Source organism: Pituophis catenifer, unplaced genomic scaffold (assembly GCF_029215685.1).
Source record: "Pituophis catenifer annectens isolate HBS135680 unplaced genomic scaffold, rPitCat1.0.hap2 SCAF_9, whole genome shotgun sequence".
NCBI classification, from domain to species: Eukaryota; Metazoa; Chordata; class Lepidosauria; order Squamata; family Colubridae; genus Pituophis; species Pituophis catenifer.
The window spans coordinates 16370500-16391129 of NW_027256889.1; the positions used below are offsets into that span (position 1 = coordinate 16370500).

The 20630-nt window shown below is 45.0% G+C and overlaps 1 protein-coding gene across 1 annotated transcript; it reads right to left on the reverse strand.

The window, feature by feature from the left end:
• Positions 1 to 5511: 5511 nt before the first annotated feature.
• LOC139321383 (trophoblast glycoprotein-like) lies at positions 5512 to 8988 on the reverse strand. The gene is made up of 2 exons (XM_070950065.1): positions 8723 to 8988; positions 5512 to 6378 (listed from the first exon to the last, which is right to left on the reverse strand). Exons 1-2 carry the CDS (start codon positions 8986 to 8988, stop codon positions 5541 to 5543), a joined length of 1104 nt encoding a protein of 367 aa, XP_070806166.1. The 3' UTR covers positions 5512 to 5540.
• Between the last annotated feature and the right edge of the window lie 11642 nt (positions 8989 to 20630).

Consider the following 20630-nt stretch of genomic DNA (forward strand, 5'->3'; position numbering starts at 1 on the left):
TTCTCTTTGGATTTTAAGGGTACCAACATTGGGAGCCTAGCATAACCTGTGGTCCCCTGCACTTTTAATAGGCCACTCAGGTGCAGGAGAAGAAAAGGATTAAGGGTTAGAGCTGGCTAACTTTATCTTTAAGATTCGAACCTCCAACGTTTCTGATCAACAAGCTCAGTGTCTTAGCCACTGAGCCACCTAGAAGATTGAGCCACCTAGGGTGGTGATGGGGGAAATGTTGGGGCGCCTTTTCGCACCACTGGCTCCCCCCCCCCCGGCCTCAAACAGCACGCGGGCTGGAATTTGCACAAGGTTCCCCAGCCCCAAACCACCGCCAGACAATATTAAATTAAATCAAAAGGTAATGCATATTAAAAAGCAGAAACGTCACCCTGCCAACAAAAGTGCGTATAGTCAAGGCGATGGTTTTCCCAGTTGCAATGTATGGCTGTGAAAGTTGGACCATAAGAAAGGCTGAGCGCCAAAGAATTGAGGCCTTTGAACTCTGGTGCTGGAGAAGACTCCTGCGAGTCCCTTGGACTGCAAGGCGATCAAACCAGTCAGTCCTAGAGGAGATCAACCCTGACTGCTCTTTAGAAGGCCAGATCCTGAAGATGAAACTCAAATACTTTGGCCACCTAATGAGAAGGAAGGACTCACTGGAGAAGAGCCTAATGCTGGGAACGATTGAGGGCAAAAGAAGGAGGAGACGGCAGAGAACGAGGTGGCTGGATGGAGTCACTGAAGCAGTCGGTGGGAGCTTAAATGGACTCCAGAGGATGGTAGAGGACAGGAAGACCTGGAGGAACGTTGTCCATGGGGTCGCGATGGGTCGGACATGACTTCGCAACTAACAATAAATGCAGATGCTGGGATTGGGTGCCCAAAATGATGACTCGTATTCAAGGGGGGCTTCAGGGATCCCAGAGAACGGACTAAAGATACGAGGGATGCCAGTATTTCTTCTTCAAGGGGTCTCTGGGGAAAGCATACATTGTTCCCGAGGATGAAAGGAGAAAAGAATGTTTTATTTTTAAGTTTTAGGTCTTCCCCCACCCCTTTCCTCTATTCTGGAAAAGCAGGGCAGTTTAGCTGGGAATAGTGTCTTCGGAACCACCCTGTAGTAGATTGTAGGAAGTCAGAGTAGGACGCTGTGGTTGGGAAACTAGCTTTTCCTGTATGATCGATTGTTTTTTTCATTTAAAAAAGGAGTTAGTAAGGAAAACAGCCAAGTCTCTGGTGTACCATATATAAAATCATGTGGAAGTGGTAGCATGGCTTCACCACAAAAATCTAAGATCTCTGTTTCGAGGAGCAAGTTATTTTGTGCTTGGCTTGAAACGTATACAGCAGGGGTTGGTGACTATGGCCCCCTTTACAATAGTAAATTGTAATAGCATTTAGACTTATATACCGTTTCATAGTGCTTTTACAGCCCTCTCTAAACGGTTTACAGAGTCAGCCTATTGCCCCCAACAATCTGGGTCCTCATTTTACCCACCTCAGAAGGATGGAAGGCTGAGTCAACCTTGACCCTGGTGAGATTTGAACTGCCGAACTGCAGCTGGCAGTCAGCTGAAATAGCCTGCAGTGCTGCACTTTAACCACTGTGCCACCTCAGCAAGGATTGGTGATAATAAAGTAACTTTTTCATCACTGTCGTAATTGCAAATGGTCACTATCCAAGGTAGTCACTAAACAAGGATTACCTATATCCTACTGTTCCTTGGGCATATAGGTGGTATTTTTATATAGTGGCTAGAGTTGTGATGGCAAACCTATGGCATGTCCCCCAGCACACACTGCCTTGCCTGTTTGTCTTTTGGGTTTCTGGCGCGAATGCGTGTGCGATGATCAGCTGTCCTTTGCGCACGGAGCAGTGCCGAAAACCAGCATGCGCGATCCCTTTGTGTGCATAGCTGTGCCGAAAACCGGCCTGCGCATGTGTGCCAGCCTGCTGTTCGTCGGGCGTGCATACGCACTAGAACCCAGAAGTTCGGCTTTTCTGGAGTGTGGCCCCGACAAGCATGTGCAATGTTTCCATCACTGGCCTAGCTAGAGTCTCTGAGATTGAGTAGATAAGAACACTGCAAAAGTTCATCTTCATTGGCCTTGGTGTTTACGCTTTTCCCTAGCTGCAAAAGACCATCTCAGAAGGCTCAGCCATCCTAAAGCACCCCCCCCCACTCTCTTTCTCAAGGAAATTATAACACTTTAAAAACAAAGGAAGCTATTTTATTTGAGCTTTCAGAGCTCACCTGGCCCATGTGAGCAGATGTATCCACTTTGTCCTAATGAGCTATTAGGGACAGAATGCACTGTTAGGCCGCAGAGAACATGACAGTCAGTATGTCAGTTCTTTAAAATGTAGAATGTTTTTTTCCTAACTTGCCCAGAACTCATGAAGGAGGAGAGGAAGGGGAGCAGGGGTGGGCTTCAAAAATTTTAGCAAGGGGTTCTCTGTCCCGTTGCTGGGTGGGCATGGCCTAGTTTGCCTCCTGCACCACTGCGAGGGTGGGGGTGTTTTTGCCGTCCCCGGGCTCTGGAGGCTTTCTTTGAGCCTCCAGGAGGGTGAAAACGGCTTCCCCAGGCTCTGGAGGCCGGAAACAGACCCATTTCCAGCCTTCCCGAACTTCCGGTAGGCCAGTTTTTCGCCCTCCCGGAGTCTCCGCATGCGCCCTGCACTTACCTGCATCCAAAATGGGCCGCATGGGGACTCCTGGGAAGGGCGGGGAGGGGTGGGCAGAGCCAGCCAGGAGTGGGATTTGGGGGTTCTCCAAACTGCATAGAAACTTAGCTAGAGGACCTCCCGAACCCCTGCGAACCTCCAGCAGTCCACCCCTGAAATGGAGGAATTGAATATTTGCATGGCCTCTCAAATCTCCAATCTTGAGTATAGCTCAACCAGCAACTTGGGTTTGGAGAGCTGTTTAGGTAGGAAACTCTTTACTACAGAAGAGCCAGGGACAATGAGATGAAAACTCTCATTCAGAAGTTCTGCCTGTAAATGGATGTACACTCAATCAACCTGTTGTTCAATTCACTATGGATGGGTGGACTTTTTCACACCCTGTTATTCCTTCTTATGGGTCTTTTCTCTTTATGTTGGATCTTGGTTAGGCCAGTGTTTCTCAACTTCAGCCATTTGAAGATGTGTGGACTTCAATTCCCAGAAGCTGTGCTGCCTGGGGAATTCTGGGAGTTGAAATCCACATATCTTCAAGTTGATGAAGTTGAGAAACACTGCATTAGACTAGGGGTCTCCAACCTTGGCAACTTTAAGACTTGTGAACTTTAACTCCCAGCAAAGCTGGCTGAAGAATTCTGGGAGTTGAAGTCCACAAGTCTTAAAAGTTGCCAAGGTTGGAGACCCCTGGATTAGACAGTTCCTCAGAGATATAAACCCTTCAAGCAGAGGAGACTCCATCATCCAAGCTGGGTGGAAAAATTAAATTCAGGTAAACAAAAAGCAAAAAGATGTGTAAGAATCACTGGGTTAAAAACTGTTTTTACTATGACATTTTTTTTTCAATACAATAAAACAATGTTGTACCAGATGCTTGGCAGCCTTGGAAAAAAAAATTTTTTAAATGTATCACGTGCTGAAGTCTAGAGCTGATGCCAGCCCACGTGTTATATTTTCCCAAGATTGCACACAATATGGTTGAGAAATTTTAATGTCTATTAATTCACCGGCTGCATGCCTATGTTACGGCATCAAATGCCAGCTTGACAGCCCGATCTATACTTGCACTTGAATTCTGCAACTGGGCCTTCGAATTGTGGCTGCTTATTTTATCAACCCGGACTCTGGACCTTATTAAACGTTCTTGCCCTTTGCACTTCCCAAAACAATAGCCAGTGTCAGCAGCCTTAAGATGTGTGGACTTCAACTCCCAGAATTTCCCGGCGAACCAGCTCATGCTACACCCATCAAAGTACATGCACATAGGAGCATCCTTTTAATGCTAAGTCTGTATCCTGTTGGTTTAATTCAGTGGAATTCATGGAATGAATTAAGCACAACAGATTTCTAACTTCATACACATTCCTTCTACTGTCATACATGCCAAGTCACTTATACTTTTGAATTAAGGCAGTGAGTGCTCACCTGTAGTTTACTTAACTCTGGTTTACTAAAATGCACACGCATACTAGTGGTGGATTTCAAAAATTTTTACTACCAGTTCTGTGGGTGTGGCTTGGTGCGCGTGGCAGGGGAAGGATACTATAAAATCTCCATTCCCACCCGAATCCAGGGGAAGGTTACTACAAAATCCCCATTTCCTCCCAATCAGCTGGGACTCGGGAGGCAGAGAATAGATGGGGGCGGGGCCAGTCAGAGGTGGTATTTACCGGTTCTCCAAACTACTCAAAATTTCCACTACAAGTTCTCCAGAACTGGTCAGAACCTGCTGAAACCCACCTCTGATGCATACGCAATTGGGTGTGCTCGCACAATATATTCATATAAAATCACAGTCCATAGCTATAAAATCTCATTGGCTAGTTTGCATAGCCTGTAAGCCACAGGAGGGAAGTAAACCAGATCTCATCTTAGTATGTTCGTGAATCAAGCTAGTGAGTTTCACACAGGCCCTGCCGAACACATCAATATGTAGAAAGTCAAGCAGTTTGATCCCTATAATGACAAGTCAGATTCCTTTGGGATGCTCATGAGCAGGACTTGGTTCCAACCATCTCTCCTGCTGTTGATCCCTAGTCAGAGATCTACCATTTCTGAAGGATAAACTTTGCTCGTCTCTTCCTGCCTGCAAGGAAGACTGTCTTGCGTGGACTGTCCATATTTCCAATATCACATTAGTAAAGAAAAGTCATCTTTGCAGTTCTCCCAGGAATTGGAGATGAGGGAGTCAAGATTAGGGAGTCAAGATCTGCTTTTTCTTAATCTACTGCTATTCCACCTCTTCTATAAGAAGATCAGAATTATCGGCACGCTATTGTTCTTTCTTCACAAAATGTTCCATCTGTCTGCTAAGAACAGGATTTCTCAACCTGGGCCACTAAGATGTATGATCTGCAGTTCTCAGAATTCTGGCAGCTGCTGTTCACACATCTTAAAGTGGTCCAGGGTAAGAAACCCTGGTCTAGAGTACAGAACATGTGGCAAACCAAAGTCCCACTGTAACTAAGGAATTGGTTTCCCCAACAAGCCATGTTGATAAATTGTCTTGTTGGTATATAGAACAAGATAAAATTCTCTTAGTTAAGATGGACTGCAAGAATCCAGGACACCTATTCTTCTAGGAATCTAAATATTTGAAAACATCAGGATTTTGACTTGCCTCTACTCCTCAAAAATACAAGACTGGCACTAAAAGAATGCAATCGTTTGTCCCCAGTTAGTCAAACCACCTAGAGAAATTCCTTGTGACTAGGAAAGGAAGTTCCTTGAATCTACACAGATCTTAATCTAGAAGTTCTTTAAAATTTAGTTTTTGATGGAAAGGACATCTCCAAGCCACAGGCTTTGTTTGAAAAAAAAAAAAAGATGCCATTGCAAAGAAAATGCAGAAAACCATCAGAGGTCATATGTCCACTGCTGAGATTTGTGTGATGCGGCGATCAGAATCTATTTCGTAACGATAGTGGTACTCCTCCATCAGGTTCTGGCAAGCATCCCGTAGACCATTCATCCAGGTCTTGATGCCCTCGCGATTCAGGTAAAGCACAAAGAGGAAGATGATGCCAATTATCCCCAGAACTATACCTAATGCAGCATATGAGGACTGAAGAACATTTTCACTATGTTGACTGTAGTGGCACTCCAGATCTGCCCCCACTAGTTCCACCAAGGTGGTGTTCTTCAGATCCTGGGGGAAAATGCAGGCTAGTTTTTCCACATCTACTACTTGTCGGCTTTGATTCAGCCAGTTGACCAGTTCTTCAATGTCACAATTGCATACAAAAGGATTGTCTTTCAGAAAGAGGCTAAGGTGGGACTGCCTCTCCAGGGCAAACAGAGCTTCCCTCCTCAAAGTTTTGAAGGCATTTGAGGTCAAATCAAGGTACTTCAGGTGAAGTCCAGAAAAGGTAGAGTTCTTAATATCGATCAAGGAATTGTTCCTCAAGTCTAAGTACTCAAGTTTAGGGAGGCTGGATAACATTCCAAGGGGCAAGTAGATGATCTTGTTGCTGGTGAGTTCAAGCTTGGATAGATTCTGGAAACCCCCTTGGACAAGGGCAGCTGCCACCGGGCGGATGGCAGAGAAGTTGTACAATGAGTGACTGAGATTCAGCTCCTGGATTGAATTGTTTCTAGCACTGAAAGCATCCGGGTGGATGGTGACTAAGTGGTTATAACTCAAGTCCAAGTAACGCAGGTTCTGGAGATCAGAGAAGGCGTGGGACTCCACAGCATTAATCCTGGAAGGTGAAAAGGGACAACACTGACATCATTCAAGAGGTAACCTCATCTGAAATATATATTTAAACATTTCTTTAATCTTTTTATTGCTAGACCCCCTCGTAAAGCCAGTCAACAGGAAGATGAAAGAACATTCCATAGAACTCAAAAGGGGATCTCTGGCATATCTAACTCAAAGGACCAGGCAGTGGCTAATAAAGAGAAAAATGCTGATTGACAGCTGATAACAAAGATGTAGTGCAGGCAGTTTTAATTGGTAGGATTTTACTGGGGGAAAAGTGCAGGCTGCTTAAATTTCTTTCTTTCCTCCTTGGGCTCATAATCATCTGCAAGCCAGGAGGATTTTGAACAGCTCACATAAAGAAAGGAGTAAAGCCCATTTCTTTTAGCATAGTGACATTGACCAGAAGGAAATTATGAAACTGTCTAGATCAGGTTTTCCGATAACACGAGGTATGGAATTACAGTACAATCAGAGAATTTGCAAAGCACCAAGAGAACGTAGAAAACTGATATTCATTCTCCCTTTTGGTTTCCTGCAGGACTGACAGACAGGAAACCTACATCAAAGGCCCAGGAATGGTGCCATGAGGATTATAACTGTATAGTTGGACTACATAAAAATTGCACATTGGATCACAGAGAACTGAAAAACACCAAATTATTGGCTGCCCAGAAGGCTTGGCACACTTATTAAGTGTAAGCCTCATGCTCACAATTTATATCCATGTTTTTTCCAAACTTTGACAACTTTAAGATGTATGGACTTCAACTCTGAGAATTCCATAACCAGCATTTGGAAACAATACTTTAATCAAGATGCCTCGTGCACAGCACAGGCCTGCTGTAAAAACAGGACCCATCTCCAACATCATTTCCTTCCAATGTTGCAGTAGGTTGAAAATAATAAAAATGGAGGCCTCTGCATAGTATAATGGAAGCGTATCCATCCTGCCCCCATCCCCGTCAAAGATGAACTGGGGGATCAATAGTATCTTGGGTTGGCTTGAGGGAGCAACAAGGAACATCCTCACTATTTACCTTTTTGCCAACTGAGAATTGCCAAAGCAGCTGGGTTGTGTCTAGGCAAACTCCCTCTCCTAGCGATCATTCTGAGAAAGTGGCCACTCTATTTTGCAGTTAGTCCTCAACATAAGGTAAAGGTAAAGGTTTCCCTCGCACATATGTGCTAGTCGTTCCTGACTCTAGGGGGCGGTGCTCATCTCTGTTTCAAAGCCGAAGAGCCAGCACTGTCCGAAGACATCTCCGTGGTCATGTGGCCGACATGACTAGACACCAAAGGCGCACGGAAAGCTGTTACCTTCCCACCAAAAGTGGTCCCTATTTTTCTACTTGCATTTCTTACGTGCTTTCGAACTGCTAGGTTGGCAGAAGCTGGGACAAGTAATGGGAGCTCACCCTGTTACATGGCACTAGGGATTCGAACCGCTGAACTGCTGACCCTTCGATCATTAAGCTCAGTGTCTTAGCCACTGAGCCACCATGTCCCTGTCCTCAACATAAGACCATTCATTTACTGTTTGAAGTTACAACAACGCTGGAAAAAAGTGACTTACAACCAGTCCTTGCATTTATTACCATCATAGCATTCCCATGGTCACATGATCAACATTTGGGCACTTGGCTAACTGGCATGTATTTATGATGGTTGCAGCGTCTTGGGGTCGCCTGATCTCCATTTGCAACTTTCCCAGCTAATTTTCAACGAGAAAACTCAATGGAGGAAACCAGATTCCTTTAACAAAAGGGCGATTCACTTAAGAACCGCAGCAAAAAATGATCATAAAATTGGGCACGACTCACTTAACTGCCTCGCTTAGTGACAGAAGTTCCAGTCGGGTCTAGGCTTACTCGCCGCAGTCAACTCACCATGGCCAACTTGCCACCAACTTGCTATGAACAAACTCTGCATAGCCAATTCACCACAGCCAATTCACCGCGGGACAATTTGCCGCAGAACAAAAGTTGCACGAATGTCGAAGAAATAGTGGAATATAATCATTAAAGAAAGGATGCCAAAGGAGGGACAAAATGAAATGTGAATAACAATTTAAGTACTTTTTAAATAATGAAAATGAATTGTTGAATTGTCCCATGGCAAGTTGGCCATGTTGAGTTGGCTGCAGCGAGTTGGTCCATTCCGTTCCAGTCCCAATTATGATTGTAAATCAAGGACCACCTGTACTTTTCCTCCAATGCTTGAGGTCCTTAACCTAATATGCTCCCACCCTGTAGCCTTCTTAAGCCAATAATAACAAGGGCAGCCCTGTCTCCTCTCCTACTCCATTTCATCCTAGTTCTTCACCCACCAGGAAGCTTTACCTGTTGTTAGCCAAGGAGAGCGTGACCAGATTGCGGAGTCCTTGGAGATCCTGGCTACCAACATAGGCAATCTGGTTGCCAGTTATAAAGAGGTTGCGGGTGTACCCAGGAATGCCGGCTGGGATGGAGGTCAGTTCCTTCTGGACGCACTTCACTGTACGAGCTGGCTCAGAACATTCACAAGGAACAGGGCACGGATGGCAGGAAAGGGGTGCCAGAAACAACAAAAGGAGAGTCCAACCACCGTAGAGGCCCCCAGGGGTCATTTCCAATCAATGCCAATTGTAGCAATTCCTGGCTGACAAAGGAAGAAAAAGATGATCAGAATCCATAAACAGAATCTATTCCAAGACAGGGAAAGAAGAGGAATCTTTGACCTACAATTCTAATGCATTGGTCTACAATTCCCAGATCTCCCAGTCAACATCATTAACAGAGACATGTCCCAAAGTATAAAATATCAAGACAGGCCTCCAGCACTGGTATTGTAGCATATTTTTGCTGTGACCCAAGTGCAGGATGTGGGATAAATCTCTTTTAAGTTACAGGATAGCAAATTTCAGTTGAATATTTAAGAAGAATCTTGCAGTGGCAAGAACTGTTTTTTAGAGTGGAATCATTGGGGAATGGTTTGGGGAGATGGTGAACCCTTCTCTAGAGGAGTTCAGATAAAACTCTCTGTAGGAGTGCTAAAATCTGAATTTCTGCCCTAAACAGGAGATTTGATTCAATGCAATGGCTTGAAGTCCCCTTAAATCATGAAATCTATGAAATTCTGTCTACCCTTCCTCTTTCTCTTCCACAGAATGGAACCCAAAGGCTTTCCATCCCAGCCAAAACTTTATTTGGCTTCTACTAGATTACTGTACTTCATACAACTTCAGATTCCACTTTTTGGGCTTAGCATTCAGAATGCTTCAGAGATAAATACCTATTCACACAAACATTACAAAACCTCTAACTAAACCTTCCCAAGCTGTAAGGTTGAACAAGATCAAGTTGTAAAGTTATCCATTTACATCAGTCTGGAAGATGGAAGTAGTTTATTTTTTGCAATCTGGCCATCCTAGGCTCTCAGGCTATGCATGCAATTCTCACACCCAACATTTCTGATTCAATGAATCAGGTAGCAAATGAGAATTAAGCCATTCCTTTATAGCAGGGGTCTCCTGCTAATTCTGGGAGTTGAAGTCCACAAGTCTTAAAGTTGCCAAGGTTGGAGGCCCCTGCTCTATAGAGTCTCTGAAGTGCCTAGTATGGGTAAGGATAGGGCATGCCATCTTTCTCCAGTGCCAACTTTCCAGCTGTGTGGAATTTCACTGTTAACATTTTTTTACTGTCCAGTTAGTGAAATGTTGAGACTCTTGAGATGAGTGAGTGGAGTGGGAGACATTATTTTTTCTAGGTGCTTAAAAAAAGAAGACAACATTTCCTTTTCCTTAAAAATAAATTCTGATTTGTTGCCCCTTATGCACATGGGAAATATTTCATCGTAGTTGAAATGGGATGTCTGTTCTAGAAAGTTAGAACTGGATTGTCTCATTCCCCCTTCATTCTGGGATGGGACCTAATGGGAGGAGTCCAGGCTGGAGAAAGCAAAGTAAATGAATTTGGTAAGAAGATTTACCTTACAATACCTGGTAAATATAGATAAAAGATAAGATTTGAACTGTAATTTTATTTTAGCCACTGAAATCCTGACCTGTTCAAATATCTGTCATAAAGCAAAACTACTTTTTTAAAGTAGCTCTGTAATAATTGCTCCACTATCAAGACAATGGGTGAGTTTGACATTCCTCATCCTGGGTCCTTCCACTGTGCTGGACATCATCTCCTGCCAGGATGAGTAATAGATTTTTCTTGTCTAATAAGGTTTTCATTTCCCCCCCCCCCACTACCTTGGCAGTTGTCATAAATACACCACAATCCAATCTTCTGACCACACCTGCTTACAGAATGAAGGGGGAATGAGACAATCTGGTTCTAACTTTCTAGAACGGACATCCCATTTCGACTACAATGGAAGAGACTCCTGAAATATTTCCCATGTGCATTTCAACTCCCTGCAAGCCGAAAACCAACGTAAGAGAGAACGCCAGAACTTATTTCTCAGGAAAAGTCTTTTTTTTAAAAAAAAAAAAAAAAAAGCATCTATAAAAGATAATGTCCACTCATATAAAAGAAGACATTTCATTTAAAAAAAAAAAACCTTCATCAATTCCAGACCACCCTTTAGCTAGAGTGGATCCTGGAGAAAATAATCATTACATTTCCATCCTATTCCATCGCCATCACTCTGCTAAGCAAATAATTCCCTCAACACTGTCAAACTATTCACTAAGTCTGCACTACTATTAATCTTCTCATCGTTCCCACCACGCATCTCCTTCCACTTATGGCTGTATGACTGCAATTTTGTTGCTTGTATCCTTACGATTTATATTGATATTGTTTCCTGATTGCTTATTTGTACCCTATGACTACCATTAAATGTTGTACCTTAGGATTCTTGATGAACGTCTTTTTTTCTTTTATGTACACTGAGAGCTTATGCACCGAAGACAAATTCCTTGTGTGTCCAATCACACTTGGCCCATAAAAAATTCTATTCTATTCTATTCCCCTCAGTGCTCAAAGGGACCCACAGACAGTAAGATACAACAAGCATAGAAATCATTATTAAATCAAGGCAAGAAAAAGATAAGCAAGCACCCACCGGTGAAAAGCTACTGTTGCTGGGTAAATCAGATTAAAAGCTGGACGCCGGTCTGAACATCAGGGACTTCTCCATCTCTCCAGGCTGAAGTTAGCTGCCTACTCGCCCCTCGGCCCTTTTCACTGCCTCCCACCCACCCGACCAAACCTTGGGGGCCGAGCAGCCAATCAGAGGACAGGCCTGCCACCCCCACCATCCCCCACCCCCCCTCCCTTCCCCAATACAACCCCCTCCCCAAAACGACCCCGTCTCCCCCTCTGCTTTTAAACAAACGCACCCCACTAACGGCTTCTCCAGGCGGCTAGGCAGACGCACAAATCAAAAAGCGTCATTTCTTTTCAAAAAAGGGGGGGGGCGGGGGGGAAGGAGCGAAACGCGAAACTGAGGCAAACTTCTCCCTCGGGAGAAGCTGCTTGTTTTCAGCCCCTCCCCACGGCCCCCGCCTTCCCAGCCCCGGGAAAAAAAGAGGGCGGGGGGGGGGGGAAGAGTCCTTTCCCTTCTCCGGCAGGGATCCGCTGGGCCAGACAATGGGATGCGATGGGTTCCGAGGGGCGAAGAGGGCGGGGATGCCGGGCATTGGGGGTCCCGCCTCGTTTTCCCAGCCTTCCGAGCCCGCCCCCTTAAAGACAGACCCGCCCGTCTGGCAGAGCTCGGAAGCCCCTCCGTTCACCCCCCCCTCCCCTCTCGTTTTAATCTTTCCCTGACCCCTCCCTGAGGCTGGGGTCTTATTTGCCCCAGCAACAGCTGCAAATAAAAGAGGGGAGGGGTGATTTATGTGCTTTCTTCCTCCCATCACTTAACAGGGCAAAGCTGCCCTCAGCTGGTACCCTCCAAAGATCTAACTGGGTCAGTGGTCACCAACTGGTGGTTCATGGACCACTGGTGGTCCGTGAGGCACTTTTGGTGGTCCGCAGAAAAATTATTTGCATTTTTTATATTGCACTAAATCAGGGGGTCCTCAAACTATGGCCCCCTGGGCTGGATACTGCAATGAATATTTGTATTGCTACAGAGAGTCTGCCCCTCCGGGGTCTTTTTGTGTGGGTCGGAGGGGGGCAGACTTGGGGTCTGCTTCAGCCTCCTGGTGTGGGGCTTTGGGCGAAGGCTGGAGGGAAGCACCGCTGGTGGTGAAGAGCCACAGGGCCTCGTTCCAGTGGGACAGCATCATGGCCTGGAACTGGCTGACCATCTCAGCCCGCTGAGCCTCCAGGTGCCGGTACCTGGCCTTGCACTCCCGCAGGTCTTCCCTCTGCTTGGAAAGCCTAAGCTCGTAGTCCTCAGTGAGGTGCTTCTGCTGAGCCGCCTCCTTGGTCAGATCCAATTTGAAGTGAGCCAGCTGTTTTGCCAACTCTTTCTCATGGTAGCTGCTTAGCTCCAACAACTGCTTCCTGTTGGGGCCCTAAGGAGTCCGGGCAGGCAGGGGAGGAATGGGTGGGAGGGGAGGGGCGAGTAGAGGCTGGCAAGATGCCCCTTGATGTGAGTGACGTTGAGTTGGCCACACCCACCCAGTCACATGCCCACCCAGCCGGTCATTAGGCAGGTCATATTAGTGGTCCACGGAATTTAACATTATGAATTTAGTGATCCCTGAGGTCTGAAAGGTTGGTGAACCCTGAACCAGGTGGCTCAATGGCTAAGACACTGAGCTTGTGCATCAGAAAGGTTGGCAGTTCAGTGGTTCGAATCGCTAGTACAGGTCTCCTGCATGAGACTAGATGACCTCCAAGGTCCCTTCCAACTCTGTTACTATTATTATTATTAAATGTGATTGCTGACAATCCTTATCATGCCCAGCTAGCATATCTGGGAAAAAGCGTCCCCCTGCTTCTGGAGGGATCCCTTGGTCACCTGGACACCTATCAATCCAGAATGGGCTGCAACTACTTTAAAGCATCCATCCCAGAGTGGAAATTAAAGTCTGGGTTGATTGATTGATTGATTGATTTTCATTCATGCAATTAGTGAATTCAAATGTTTTTTACTACCAGTTCTGTAGGTGTGGCTTGGTGGGCGTGGCAGGAGAAGGATACTGCAAAATCTCCATTCCCACCCCACTCCAGGGGAAGGATACTGCAAAATCTCCATTCCCACCTCACTCTGGGGCCAGCCAGAGGTGGTACTTGCCAGTTCTCCGAACTACTCAAAATTTCTGCTACTGGTTCTCCAGAACCTGTCAGAACCAGTTGGATTTCACCCCTGGATTAAGGCCAAATTATTGGTGGTAGGTGAATTTAAGGGCCCCATCTGGGGGAAAAAATGACCATTTCTCTTGTAGATGTGTTTCCAAACCATAAGCAATTGAGTTGCTACTTTTGTTTTGCTGTCATGTAAAACTTGGAAAGAACTACTTAAGTTCTTAGCTGTCACCATAGCTTTATTTTGCTGTAAACTTTAATAGCTAATCCTCCTTGTATTACTTTATTTTATAATGTTTTACTGTTACTTTATTGCATTTTATGGCATATCTTATTATGTTATGTTTGATGCTATATCTTGTGGATACAGCAATAAATTTATTTATTATGTCTCCAAAACAGATAAAGGACATCAAGTTGCATTTCGTATCTTTTCCCTTTTTCCAAAAACTTAGGACACTCTACCCGGGACTCACTCTTCCTCCATTTTATCCCCTTAGAATTTAGGCAAAACTTTTCTCTATTAAAAACTTCAACATAGTTCCATTTTTGAAAGGGGAGGGGGCTTCAAAAATGCATCCATTCATTCTTATCTCAGAATTACAGAATAACAGAGTTGGAAGGGACATTGGAGATCTTCTATTCCAACCCCCCCCCTCAAGTAGGAGAGCCAATATCATTCTGGACAAATAGCTATCCAATCTCTTTGAAAACCTTCAATGATGGAGCACCCACAATGTCTGGAGGCAAGCCATTCCACTGATTGGTTGTTCCCACTGACAGAAAATTTCTCCTTAATTCGAGGTTGGATGTCTCTTTGTTAAGCTTCCATCTTTTTTGTCTTGTCCTCAGGTGCTTTGGAAAATAATCCCTCTTCTCTGTGTCAGCCCCTCAAATATTGGAAGACTATTAGCAAGTCACCCCTCGTCCTTCTCTTTGTTAGACTCAACGTAGTGAGTTCCCATAAACATTCTCTATATGGTTTAGCCTCCAGTTCCCTAACCATTTTTGTTGCTCTTCTCTGCACTCTTTCTAAAGACTCAACATCTTTTTTTGTATCCGTTCTATCTAACCCAGGGATGTCGAACTCAATTTCACTGAGGGCCGCATGAGAGTTGTGTTTGACCTCAGGGTGGGCGCAGCCAGGGGCTGTGGCCAGCTTGACATCACTCGTGTCAGGGCGCTTGTGGTGGCCCAAGAGCTCTGCCAGCAGAAATGGGCTTCCAAGCGCTGTTTTCAGCCACAATGGCCTCCTGCAGCCCCCCGAGCTCCATTTTTGCTGGCAGAGGGCTGCAGGAGGCCATTGCGGCCGAAAACAGAACCTGAGAGGGCTGCTCGTGGCCCTCCAGAGCTCCATTTTCGCTGGCAGAAACACCACAGGCCAGTCGTTCGCTGTTTCCAGGGTGGCCCTGCAGGCCAGATCTAAGTACCCCCATTGGCCAAATCCAGCCCGCAGGTCTTGAATCTGCCACCCATGATCTAATCTCTCCCCACACACACACACACACACACACACACACAAACCTTTCTGACTTTTCTTTCTCCATGCAACAAAGTAATAATATACAGTTCTTATAAGCTAAATCATAGACATATGCAAAGAGAGGATGCCTAAAGTTACATTTAGGAGAGGGAAAATATACCTAAACACTCCACCTGGGCCCATTTACCTTGTGACATGCTATCTTGCAAATTTTTTTTTAAAAAAAGATGCAATAGTGGAAAACACTGGTAGAGGACAAAAACATTTCATTTCCCCATTTTTAAAGACTAGTTTTGCCCGCAGCTCCCTTCCCCCAAATATTATGCAGCGTTTCACCATCAGAACCAAATCTTGGTAGCCAAGATTAGAGAGCTGGCTGGCAAGGGTGAAACATGAAGCAGGCGACTTGAGAGTTTGGAATATATTATCTGATGAGCAGATGGGAAGCTGAAGCAAGAGGATCATCAAGCAATGCAGTTTTCCTTGGATAAACAACAGCGGAAGAAGAGAGCAAGAGCAGGAATGAGGCTAATGAATCAAGACAAGCTGTAAATCTTGGCTGAGTTAAAAACAGCATTCATTCTCATAGCAGGCAAAATGTTTAGAAAGGACCGCACTGTGCCTGAAAAGTCTCACTTCCCGCACCTGTCCAGAAATACTTAAATTGAAATAAGAATGCTGGATATCATCAGCCAGATCAAAGCTTCATATTTAGGTGTCCAATTTGTGATTGGATTCACACATAATGTAAAACCACAGGGTTTGAGACTTAACACAATATTACCCTTCTCATCTTATGATTTTTATGGTTGTATCTTGGGATTTATTATCTCTGATTTATCACTTTGTTGTTTGTCTCAGTTTTTACACTGAGAGCTTATGCAGCGGAGACAAATTCCTTGTGTGTCCAATCACACTTGACCAATAAGGAATATTCCAATGGATGTCTCCAGCTAGTGTGGTTTATAGCGTCATGCCTTTTGAAACTCAGCCATTGGTGGTTTTACTCAATAAACCATGGTTAAAGATACCCCAACTTCAGTGCTATGGAAATCCAATGCATATATTGTGGGAGCTTTATCATTGGAAGCTTTCAAGAAGAGATTGGACTGCCATTTGTCTAGAAATGGTGTAGTTGGGTCTCCTGTTTAGGCGGGGGGGATGGACTAGATGACCTACAAGGTCCCTTCCAACTCTGATAATCTGTTATAGAATTCTTTATTGGCCAAGTGTGATTGGACACACAAGGAATTTGTCTTTGGTGTATATGCTCTCAGTGTACACAAGGAGAATAGAATGCAATGCATTCATCAAGAATAAAAAGCTACAACACTTAATGATAGTCAAGGTTACTAATGCTATCAAATCATACTAGGAAACAAATAAAAACAATATAAATTGAAAGATACGAGCAACGTGGTTATAGTAATAAGTGGGAAGAGATAGATACTAGTAAGGAAGAGAAGAATAATAGCAATACAGTCTTAGTAAATTATTTGACAGTTGTGGGAATTAGTTGTTAAGCAGAGTGATGGCATTCGGGGAAAAAAACTGTCCTTGTGTCTACTTGTTCTGGTGTGCAGTGCCCTATAGCCTCATTTTGAGGGTAGAAGTTGAAACAATTTATGTCCAGGATGTGAGAGGTCTGTAGCAGGGGTGAAATCCAGCAGGTTCTAACAGGTTCTGAAGAACCAGTAGCGGAAATTTGGAGCAGTTTGGAGAACGGCAAATATCACCTCTGGCTGGCCCCAGGGTGGGGAGGGAATGGAGATTTTGCAGTATCCTTCCCCTGCCACGCCCATCAAGCCATGCCCACAGAACCGGTAGTGAAAAAAATTGGATTTCACCATTGGTCTGTAGATATTTTCACAGCCCACTTTTTGACTCGTGCAGTATACAGATCCTCAATGGAAGGCAGGTTACCCAAGGTTCTAAAACTGCTGATGGTTTTGGATCTCTCTTTTACGTTCACACATGCATGCGATATGTCTTGCACAGGGGAAGGAGTTGGGCTCCCTGACTGCCTCTCATTTGATCTAAGCCTCTGTTTTAAAAAAAAAAGAAGAAGGGGGGGAGAAGTTACTTAACGGAGCATCAGGCCACAGTGGGGGAGGTGAAGGCAGAAGGGAAAGGAAGACGAAGCAACAGAGACCCCTCATTTCAAAAGCCCTGGAGGCCCACCAGCTTAAGTGCAATTTGATATCATTGCACCAGGAAGGCCTTTGATGGGAGGAGGGAGGGAGGGGGGAAAGAGATGGCTTGCAGAAGGGAAAAGACACCCTCCCCATCATCCAGCTGTGACCAACCCCCTTTCCCCACATCAAAGCATGCCTGGCAGCTGGATCCTGTGGCGACAGGCCTTCCTCCTTTGCAAACTCTTGCTTTCACAGGCTTTCCTGCTGGGTGGGTTCTTTCCCTGCCTTTCAAGCCTCTCTTTCTGTCCTCCCAAAGAACCACATAGTTTCCCTTAAATCCTGGAATGTTAATTCCCTGCCGCTGGGATCTCTTTCTTTGGTTCTCCCCTTCCCCCCCACTTCGCTCCCACCTCTCCTTTTTGGATAGAGAAAGGAGGGCCCCACAGCAATGGATCCAATGGGAGGCAGGAAGGAGAAATGCCCAAGCCAAAGAGGATTAGGCAACCTCCGTGATTCAGAATGAACCGCCTGGTTTGTGCCTCTAACTACAGGGTGTGTTGTTGAGTCGATCATAACTGAGTCGGCCTGCATCTCATGTTGAAGACACTAAGCTCCAATCCAACAAAATGCAAAGTGTTAATATCAATTTATATTGCTTTGGTAAGGCCACACTTGGAATCCTGCATCCAGTTTTGGTCGCCACGATGTACAAAAAGATGTGGAGACACTAGAAAGAGTGCAGAGAAGAGCAAGAAAGATGATTAGGGGACTGGAGGATAAAACATACGAAGAACGGCTGCAAGAACTGGGTATGTCTAGTTTAATGAAAAGAAGGACTAGGGGAGGCATGATAGCAGTGTTCCAATATCTCAGGGGCTGCCACAAAGAAGAGGGAGTCAAGCTATTCTCCAAAGCCCCTGAGGGCAGGACAAGAAGCAATGGGTGGACACTAATCAAGGCGAGAAGCAACTTAGAACTAAGGAGAAATTTCCTGGCAGTGAGAACAATTAATCAGTGGAACAATTTGCCTCCAGAAGTTGTGAATGCTCCAACACTGGAAGTTTTTAAGAAGAGATTGGATAACCATTTGTCTGAAGTGGTGTAGGGTTTCCTGCCTAAGCAGGGGGTTGGACTAGAAGACCTCTCAGGTCCCTTCCAACTCTATTATTCTATTCTGTTCTGTTCTGTTCTGTTCTGTTCTGTTCTGTTCTATTCTATTCTATTCTATTCTATTCTATTCTATTCTATTCTATTCTATTCTATTAACACACCTTACAGCAGGGGTGTCCATCCTTGGCAACTTTTAAGACCTGTGGACCGCAACTCCTAGAATTTTCTGGCTGGGAAATTCTAGGAGTTGAAGTCCACAGGTCTTAAAGTTGCCAAAGTTAGACAACCTTGCCTTACAGCTTACCTATTGTGAAAACTCAGATATTGTATCAGTGAAATGTATTCCAAATAAGTCTGCGCACTCTGTGGAGTCTTAGACTTAGGGGAAGTCCTCCCCACTTCAGACAGGACACCAATATTGTCTCCACAAACCTCCTCCAGGTGGAGAAGAAGGTAGAGAAATGGAATGGGCAATTTCTCCATTTTTTTTTCCAGAGAAAAAGAATTTGAGCTTCCTAATCCATGTACTAGGCACCTCCAATCCAAGTACTAGGCAGATCTAACCATGCTTAGCTTTTTCAAGTCCAGCAAAGATATCTCTAATGAATAGCCTGTTGCCATAGGAAACACTTAAGTATCTGAGACTAGGTAAGCGTGCTGAGAAAACCCTTCCCCCCAAAAAAGGGGGAAGGAAAGGGAGAATAGGAAGACAGGGTGGCTTCCTCATTGTGTTGCTCATAATATTAGAAAGTATAACGACATTTTAAAGATCAGCCTAAGGCAGTTTGCTAACCTTGCTTTTTAAACGTGTTGCAAAATTCTTTTGACAAGAACTGCAGTTAAATCTGTCTTGGTTATCAGACAAGACCCTTCAATCCACTCCAAGGGTATATAAGTGCTGGAACACAGCCTGATAAGGATTATAACAGCCTGCAGACTGTTCTGTTATACACCTAGTCCTTGACTTATAACCACCCCTGTAGCGACTGTTTGAAATTACAACAGCACTGTAAAAAGTGACTTATAACTGGCCCTCACACTTATAAGGTAAAGGTAAAGGTTCCTCTTGCACATATGTACTAGTCGTTCCTGACTCTAAGGGGCAGTGCCAGTGGTGAAATCCAAATTTTTTTACTACCGGTTCTGTGGGCGTGGCTTGGTGGGCATGGTGTGGCTTGGCTTGGTGGGCGTGGCAGGGGAAGGATACTGCAAAATCTCCATTCCCACCCCTCTCCAGGGGAAAGATACTGCAAAATCCCCATTCCCTCCCCACTCCTGGGGGAAGGATATTGCAAAATCTCCATTCCCACTCCACTCTGGGGCCAGCCAGAGCTGGTATCTGCTGGATCTCCAAACTACTCAAAATTTCCGCTACCGGTTCTCTGAATTGGATGATTGAGAATCTCCATGCGTGGACGTGCTATCTCTTGCCCTTCGGCGGACACCGAAGACATTGCCAGAGAGGAGGGTCCTGGAGAGGGAGGCCTTGCCAACTCCTCTCCTTCACTCTCGGAGTCCTCTCCTGCTGATGACACAGGCTCAGATAATGGAGCCACAACAAATGGCTGCAGCATCCCAGAGATATGTCTATGGAGATTCTCAATCATCCAGATCATGGGTGTCCCAAAGGTGCTTTTTCGAAAGGCAGTTGGGCCTTCAGGGTGTTTCCTTGAAAACATTTAGCTTCTTCAGCTCTGTGATGAAGAAGCTTCTTGAACGAGAAATGAAATGTTTTCAAACTAAAAATAATGTCCGGTTTTTGGAAAACCACTTTTGAGATCCCAGGGACATGGGATTGCCATTTCCAATCATCCCCCATGATTTCCGACAAGCAAAGTCAATGGGGGAATCCAGATTTGCTTAACAACCATATCATTCATTTATCTAGTGTAGTGATTTGCTTAACAATCCTGGCAAAAAGGTTGTAAAATTGGGGGTGACTCACTTAACAACCTCCTTGCTTAGCAATGGAAATTCTGATCTCGGTTATGGCTATAAATACAGGTAAATGAAAAGGTCTTTTTTCCCCCAGATTCACAGAAAATGCCTTAGAAAGAATCTAGGGAACTCTTTAGGGGGGAGGGTTCATCTAGTCCAGTGCAGTGATGGGTTCCTCCCGGTTCGGCCGAACCAGTAGCGGTGATGCTATTACGTCACCAAACCGGTTCTCTTTCTTCGGGAGCTGGGCCCTCCCACCCGCCCCCGCGTTATTCCGACCTTATATTTCTTCTTTTTTCGCCCAGCTGAGAGGTGTAGCAGAGGCCATCGTGTGCAAAGCACGCGCACAAAGAGAATCGGTAGTAAAACCGGTTAGAACCCATCACCACCA

Coding starts and splice junctions, on each gene's coding strand:
- LOC139321383 (XM_070950065.1), bottom strand. CDS start 8,988: ATGACCCCTGGGGGCCTCTACGGTGGTTGGACTCTCCTTTTGTTGTTT. Junction 6,379..8,722: donor CTCTCCTTGGCTAACAACAG/GTAAAGCTTCCT, acceptor TTCACCTTCCAG/GATTAATGCTGTGGAGTCCC.